Here is an 8830-nt window from a genome sequence, read left to right as displayed (position 1 = left end):
AACATTTTACTATTTAAAGGTTATGTTTCCATGTAACATTAAGTCAAACTCACCAGATCGTATGTAATGAACAGTGTTGTGATTTACTTTCTTCTACCTTCAAACAAGATTACACAAAATAATAACCTGATCATCAAAAAACTTACAAAAACAAGTTCAAAAACTATTTTTTTTAACTAAGATGAACACTACTAAATAAGCCACTATGCACCATGGGGAGTAATTCATTAACTACAACGATAGATAGCAGCACATGTTGAGATACAAACAGTTGACACAAGGCACTATGATCAAGATACAACCACAGTCTACTATATACAGTCACGAAGCTCAGTACTTACTAAATATGCATACATAGACAGTTGAAATATGCATCCATAGATAGTTGCTAACCACCAGGATCCCTACTATCCCCTCATCACAGTCCCTTTCCCCAGCAGACGATAAAATGTATTGTACTTTCGATATCGTATTCTTTTGAAAAAATTAACACCTTCCTTCCACTATTGAAATATGAAATATATAAGGTTTATATATTATTTTCATAAAGTATATATTATATTTTATAAACACACCTTCCTGGATCTTTCGGAAGAAGGATAACTCTGACCTCTTTTTCTAACAATATTTATTACTTACTTACTGGCTTGCTTTTAAGGAACCCGTGGGTTCATTGCCGCCCTCACATAAGCCCGCCATTGGTCCCTATCCTGAGCAAGATTAATCCAGTCTCTACCATCATATCCTACCTCCCTCAAATCCATAGGGCTAACAACACATCACCGTAAAAAAAACAGCTTGTTACGAAACCTAACAATATTTATAGTACCACAAACGTCTCCTTATCCCATGTTATTATTCAAATTATTGTATTTTAGCCATTTACAGTTATTACAACCGATAACGATCATTTCACAGTTTACACAACTTTTTAGAACAAAGCGAAATACGGCACAGTCAATGCCTTTTCGATCTAGACCAGGCCGTAATGTATGTTCGGGTTTTCTATTTCAGTGTATGTAGCTCAGCGAAATATTATAACTTTATTGCGTATCATTGCTAAGTTTTATTTTGTGTAATGTGTCCATAAGTTCCGTTTACTTCTTGTTGCATAATATGTTGCAGAAATAATTACAAAACTGTGTTATTTTAATATGAAGAGTTAACATAATCTGTTCGCATCAACATTTTAAGTTTGGAATGGAAGCTAATTTGAGGTTCAATAAAAACGAATTTATAGGCCTCTTGTGATTTTAATTTAGCACATCTACCTTCCTTAATTGTAGACAGAAAATTTATCATACCACTCCTATGAAATTAATGTACGTACGATTGTGTTACTTCGTCTCTTAGGTAGTAAATAAATACAATAATTCAGTACTGAATTGTAGTATTAAAATACAGACAAATTGATTGTCAGGGGTTTCATACATGACATGTTTAATTATAATGTATAATTGCGAATATAGGAATATAAGTTAAATATAGTACACATAACCTATAATTTCCATATGGCACAACATACATATGTAGTGGCAGGGCATTGGAGACCACTAAAAATTAGAGGAAGGGGCACCTGGCACGGGCTATTCCATCTCAAATCGACCGAAATATAGAGAAAACTGACCTTGCAATTTTTAAATACAATGAAACTTTTTCTGTCCGTAGACAACTGTGATATAATGCTTTGTGCAACTGTACGAACAACTGTTGGCAACACTGAGCGTATTCCGATTCTCAGCGCTGAGCAATCTGATGGCATCACGGTGTTCCGAATTTCACTGATGCTCCACCGGTGCCATCAGCTTGCAGAGGTGGTGGCAATCTCAATCAGTCGCCATCAGTTAACTACACTACACCATCAACTACACTACATATTCGTCTCCAGCCTTCAAATCTGCATACCACAGTCCTCCTGCCACCATCAGAGAGTGGACATCAGTCCCATAATGAATACCATGCCAATGGAACTCGACTGCGAAGAAAGCAGTGTACTTACCCTGACAACATGGAGGACTTCAACATCCCAGCTGAAGAAAACCCATCATAACCACGATACCTACATTAAGACAGTAGTAGTAGTGTGTAGATTACAGCAACTGGCAACTGGCGTGCTCTGCATCTTAGCTTCCATGTACTATATATCTATCTCTCTAGTATTGATTTCTTAATCTTGTTCTATCCCTTGCATCAATCACTTCATGATTCCAAAAGCTTTGGTCATTCTCCTCATTTACTCAAGAGATCTCAATCGCTAGGTTTCGACTGTCTAAGACCCTATTTATTACTTCCCCATTCCACACTCTGTCAATTATTATGTCACAAGTTCTGCGCCAGTCATCCATTTCCATCGTTATCAATTCTTCTGAGTGCCTCTTCGTCATTTCCCAAACATCAGAACCAAATATGATAATACTCTGCACGATCTCCAATTGTTTTGCAGAGATAAAGATGTGACCATCATTCCTGGCTAGCTAAATGCAGTCGCTTATGTAGAGTTCTGCCAGTAATGGAACGTATGGGTGCTGGATTTGTGTTGATGCATGACAACGCGAGACCCCACGTTGCCGCAGTTTCCATGGACTTTCTGAAAGAGCACGAAATTCCTGTAATGGATTGGCCAGCAATGTCTCCAGATTTAAATCCTATCGAACGCGTATGGCATATGCTTGAAAGACGGATCTGCAGGTGCTATCGAAGCCCGCAGACCCTCAAAGAGCTTGCAATGGCACTTAATGAAGAGTGGATGAATACCCCCAGTCAACATTCGGCGGCTTGTGAGAAGCAAGTCTCGTAGATGCCAAGCAGTAATTCATGCTCATGGAGGCCACAAGGTACTAAATCCATGTAGAGATCGTGTGGACTCATGTTTGTAAGAATAAAGAAACAGATTTTTCACTTTGTTTCGTGCAGTATCGATAAGATGACTATTGTTGACCACAACTTTGTTCTTTTTTTTTTTTTTGGGTTATTTTACGACGCTGTATCAACACCTAGGTTATTTAGCGTCTGAATGAAATGAAGGTGATAATGCTGGTGAAATGAGCGCGAGGTCAAGCACCCAAAGTTACCCAGCATTTGCTCGTATTGGGTTGAGGGAAAACCCAGAAAAAAATCTCAACCAGGTAACTTGCCCCGACCGGGATTGGAACCTGGGCCACCTGGTTTCGCGCCCAGACGTGCTAACCGTTACTCCACAGGTGTGGACCACAACTTAGTTGTAAATCACCATGGAAACTAATTTTTTATTAAACATAATGATTGAAGTTCATGCTGTATCAAAGACAACTTCCTATGTTTTCATTGTAAAATAAAGCATTAATTTAAAATCCTGTTCCGTTAATTTTTTGAGCACTATATATGATCGTGAAAAAATAGACTTCACTCAATCCCATCTTGCCTTTTCTAAATTTTCCTGGCGTTTTTTATAATACATCTTTCAAGGGAAGGCAGAAAGAGATGATCCTGAGTCTGATATCTGGGAGAGATTTGTTCTTCAAGTAGCGATATTGGCGATAGTTAGAGACTGTAACAATATGGAGAAAATTTAGCGAAAATGGGAAATTTATTTTATCGAAATATGAAAATATTAAATAAATATTTCTTAGTTTCTAAACCATTTGGGGCAGGTTTATATTATTACTTACAAAATTAGCCTTTAGGACCGTATTCATAGACATTCTTAGTGCGGGCTTCCGGTGGATCATCAGCGAACTAACATTTTTCATATTCACAAACCAGTGTTAGTGATATGATATATGAATCCTGTACAAATAACCACTCGATAGCCGCGGCTAGTTTAGCATGCTCATAGTGCGTGTTAGCAAAATGTCTGTGAATAGCACTCTTAAAGATTAAGAGTTTTGTCTGTATTTAGTATGTTGCCAAATAAAATACAATAACCTGCATCACAATATCTAAATCATTACCTGATTTAAGAACTAGGTAACTAATTTTTTAAACCAAACAGAAAAAAAAAGTTTTTATTCTCTGGAACGAACGGTGATTACAGTATACCACAAAGTAACTATTCTGTAATTTCTGGCAATAGATTACACCTTTCCTCAGTTAATATTGTTTTGTATGATGAAAAACCAATGAAGCTGCAAAAGAAAGGAGAAATAAAGTAGAGAGCAAAACTGATGGTTGAAACCATTACAAATACTAATTTACACGTATATACTGTAAGTAGACATGACAACGCTGAAAAGACTTGCACGGAATTCGAAACAATAAGCAAAGAAGGAATAGGAACCACTTATATTGTTTTGGCTCCTTGACTTCATTGGCGCTGCGAATTCAATGAGTGTAAAGGAGAATTTGGAATATTAAATCAAATAAATAACAACTTCAGTATTAATATTCAAATTATGACGTTATATCCATAATCCTCTGAATTCAGAATCCTAGTGTGACGGAAGTGCTAGTGCCACAGTAGGCCTATCGGATATCAAGACTGTTGAATATGTGGCACCACTGCCACGATGCTGGCAGCAAAGCCACAATATCGTGAGAACGAGCATTAATTCGTCTTCTAGTTAATTTCAAATGTCAAGATTAATTACACATACTTTGTCACAACAATGAAACGAAATAATATGTGCTGAAAATTGTTGCGAGTTCAGAAAGTTAAATAATAATGGAATGGTTTTAACTACTGTAAAGAATAGGATATCAACAAAAAGGGAGGGAGGGGGGAATGAACATAAATTTGAAAATCTGAAGTGGAATAATTACCATTATAATGTTCTAACCCAATGGTCGTCAGCACTCGCTGAAATGGGTAGAGTGCATGGAGGGTAAGGAACTCTGCTCCGTCGTGTACAAGGGATAGAGAGATAGCATACCCACCAGCAGCGACGATTGCACGCTAGGGTGTGTCTTGTCCGCGGGTGAGAGACATTAAACACAAGCGTGCAGTGTTTTGATGACCGATGTTCTCACCGAACAGCTCCTTTAAATATCAGGTATTTAATCAATAAGTTACCAATGTTTCTGTATAGGAGTGATTTTTTCGCTTTAAAAGATGACCAGTTATGTAAGCATAAATAATATGTGAGGCTAGAGCGACAATAATCTTGACTGGCATGTTACAATTACACAACCGTACCCTGCTATGCATTACTTGATCAATTATCTATCTATAGTTTTATTGTATATAATTTAATTAATGTAAAATACTTGCAAAATATGAGCGTCAGTATAATTTTTTTCAAATTTCCACAGTTCGAGTGGGGAAAATAATGCGCCCCAAAAATTTCTTTTGTCTATGCTTAAATACGATCAGAACTATGACTACTCTTATTGTACACTTCATATAAATGGAAACTGGGAATATTGTGAAGTAAATTTTGAATGTTCAGTTGCAAAGTTGTGACTTCCCTCAAATAAATGTTCAATGTTCAGTTCTAAAGTTGTGACTTCCCTCAAGAAAATTTTAAATTTTCAGTTACAATATTCATAGATACGTAGATCAACCAGAGAAAACATAGCACTTAAGTTCGTAACCAAACCAACTGTCTTCTTTCTCAAAGCAGTTCAACTCGACCATATAGAGCAGATACACCGTAGGAAGGACGTTTCCATTGTTTGCATGTCCGTAAGTTCTTAATTATCTTCTTTCTTTCGACTTCGCATTATTTCAAAGATCAACCACATGGCAACACTTCGTCCTCACAGTACACACTGTATCGACCAGAGCATAACAGTTTATCCTGCAGTTCTAACTATAATCTGAGATTCTGTCCAATCAAATCAGCAAAAATTAGTCTATACGCAGATATCTTCTACGAACGTCAACATGACAAACCAGAATGCCACTTTGATAATCTCTCTGAATTGATTGCATCAAATACAGGAAAACTGATATTTGTCGAACATTAATGCTGTCATTTTGATATGTAGAATTTCTATTTAAACAGAAACCAATTAAGTACACATATCGGTAAATTATATACTCGGATTGGACGAATATATTCCAAAACTATCAGCTTCTTTAATATTTCAATAGGCCAGTTAAATCTATAACAAAAGGCTTCACACACCCACAATGCTAGAGCAATGGACTTGATTCCTTGCAGCATATGATTCGCATCAGAAGAAAATTGCTGACCAATGTTGTAACTACAAAAACTTCAAGTATTTCAGACACATACAGTGTTCAAACTTAAAAAATGGAGATGTATAAATATTATATTATATACGAATCTAGATATATTATAAGAGAAATTGCAAACTGTACGGAAATACGTATAATTATTACGTGTAAATAATACATTCAACGAAAATTCGCAAATGTGTGAATAGACACACCACATAGAACAATTTTTGGCTGCTATTACTAATCAAAAATACATGAAACATGTAGGAAAGCTACAGGGCGATAATAATGAAATCTATTCCAGCTATAGGAACATATCCTGATGCGCAAGGTTCACGCAGGGTGTCGCACTGTAATGCCTTTTGAGATATCCTGACGTCAAAAGGTTCTTTTCATAGAAGTCGGCCTGAGTAGCGTCGTCGGTATAGTACTAGCCTTCTGTGCTAGAGGTTGCGGGTTCGTCACCGGGTCGATGACAACTGAGTGTGCTGATATAACCTCAGCAGTTGCGAGCGTCGTTAAATAAACCACTCTTTTTTCTCTTTCAGAGACATTGCAATGAAACACTTCTCCCTTATATGCTGTACTGGAAGAATTTCAAGACGGTTCGGTCTGCAGAAACATTTCCTACATAATTATTCACCAGATACTTCTGTCTTCACGTGGTCACATACATGGATTTTTATGGCACTCTTGTGAGGGAAACACTCTCCACAAACATCACATTTAAATAACTTCTCGCCAGTATGTAAACATGAATGCCGTCTCAGATCTATCTTCTGCGAAAAACACTTTCCACAGACATCACATTGGAACGGCCTCTCGCCAGTATGTTGGCGTAAATGTACTTTCAGATGTCCAGATTGAGAAAAAAACTTTCCGCACAATTCACATTTGAATGGCTTATCCCCAATATGAAGGCGTGCATGCCGTCTCAAGTCTATGTTCTGCGCAAAACATTTTCCACAGAAATTGCATTTGAATGGCCTCTCGCCGGTATGTAGGCGTAGATGTGCTTTCATATATCCAGCCTGCGAGAAAAACTTACCGCACACATCGCATTTGAATGGCTTCTCGCCCGTGTGCAAGCGTTCGTGCCGTCTCAAATCAATCTTAATCGAGAAACACTTTGCACACACATCACATTTGAACGATTTCTCCCCAGTGTGTCTACGTGCATGCTTTCTTAGGTTCCCCGATTCCGTGAAACATTTCCCACAAAATTCGCATTTAAATGGCCTTTCGCCTGTGTGGCGGCGTGCGTGTGCCTTTAGACTTCCAGACTGAGAGAAAACCTTTCCACATACATTGCATTTGAACGGCCTCTCGCCAGTGTGTAGACGTGAATGAGTTTTGAGACCTCCAGCGTCCGAAAAACACTTTCCACATTCATCGCATTTGAATGGCTTTTCGCCAGTGTGTAGGCGCGCATGAGTAATGAGATGTGCCGATCGCGCGAAACACTTTCCACATACATCGCATTCGAATGATTTCTTGTCTGTATGGATCCGATGACGACATTTAAGAGAACGGGAAGTAGCAAAAATCGCATCACAAATATTACACTTGATGTCGCTGCGAAATGAATCATCATGCCTATGGCTGCAAGGTTCTCTCTTCAATATCTCTTCTGTGTAGGGACTCTGGCCTATCGTAGCAATTCTGTTGCAATCTGATGCTGCATTACTGTCACGATTAACAGCAGCTCTGGAATGGAAGTTGACCGTCAGGCTAAATAAGACATAATCACATACATAAGAATCCATATGAATGTCGAATTGTCCAAGTATTCAGAATTAAAAACAATTATATCAGTATCAGATTCGAGATTGCACTATTTGCTCTATGAACAAAACAGAGATTCGTAATCTATTTTATGCTCGACCATGCCGAAATGTACTAATTATACATCTGGTAGTAGTCCTTTAATGCATGTCATTAAAGTATACCTACTCATTAAAGAACAGGTCTTCAGCCAATGATAACTCAGCTTACATGTGTTCAGCCAATGACAAGTAAGCTTTGTACCGTTATAAAACCGCAAGTATCGATTATTCTCGGATATGCAATCGAAAGAGAATTAGCGAAAAGTCACGGAGGCTGGAAATCCAATACTGTCGCAGAAGGTTATGTTCTGTTACTATAATAATTAGCGTTAATTGTAAATAATATTCAAATAAATTCAATTTGTCATCTCGTTTTTCACTGTCGAATTCAATAATCATGGTTATAATATTATCAAGTTTAAAGGGACTACATCAAGGTCAATGACATTATTGTTCCTCGGAAAAAATCAATACTTTCGCGTCTGCGCACATCTCATAATTCACGACCTAGAACAAGGTCACTTCCGATCTTGTCAGATACCTACAAATAAAATGTATACATCTGAATACCGGTAATTTCAAGTTAGAAATATGGTCGAGCATAGAAAGTCGTATGAAACTCGCCCATAATCGTAATTAAGAAGCTCGTATGAAAATTATGAAACTCGCTTGCGCTCGTTTCATAAATATCCATACTCGATTCTTAATTACTATCATTATAGGCTCGTTGCATAATGTACTATTCTTGCATTAGTAAACTCATCAGTGACTTCTATGAGATGCGTACTTTGTGCTGGACTGACACTCCATAGTTAGAGAGGCTAGTGAAATCAACACCTTTTCTCTAATCCGCAACAACAACGGTTTTTTTACATTAAGGAAACGACAGAAGATGATTCTATAT

The 8830-nt window shown here is 37.5% G+C and overlaps 2 protein-coding genes across 7 annotated transcripts in view; both read right to left on the bottom strand.

Moving 5' to 3' along the window:
* Positions 1 to 187, bottom strand: part of LOC138693094 (uncharacterized) — a 50308-nt gene extending 50121 nt beyond the window's left edge. The window contains exon 1 of the mRNA XM_069816714.1: positions 54 to 187. The gene's annotated coding sequence lies outside the window, so the exon portion shown is untranslated. The remainder of the gene's footprint in view (positions 1 to 53) is intronic.
* A 623-nt stretch (positions 188 to 810) lies between these two features.
* LOC138693084 (zinc finger protein 235-like) overlaps positions 811 to 8830 on the bottom strand; it is a 35886-nt gene continuing 27866 nt past the window's right edge. For 5 of the 6 annotated variants that reach the window (XM_069816679.1, XM_069816682.1, XM_069816678.1 and 2 more), the window contains one exon: positions 5115 to 7807. In XM_069816679.1, the coding sequence (XP_069672780.1) occupies positions 6736 to 7807 (1072 nt within the window). In that variant the 3' untranslated portion in view covers positions 5115 to 6735. Of the gene's footprint in view, positions 2588 to 5114; positions 7808 to 8830 lie in introns of those variants that run through there. The other variant, XM_069816684.1, reaches the window with a different exon arrangement.

This window comes from Periplaneta americana, chromosome 17, assembly GCF_040183065.1.
Source record: "Periplaneta americana isolate PAMFEO1 chromosome 17, P.americana_PAMFEO1_priV1, whole genome shotgun sequence".
Lineage (NCBI taxonomy): Eukaryota > Metazoa > Arthropoda > Insecta > Blattodea > Blattidae > Periplaneta > Periplaneta americana.
The sequence above is the reverse complement of the archived record's forward strand: the minus strand, read 5'-3'. Positions and strand labels throughout refer to the sequence as shown.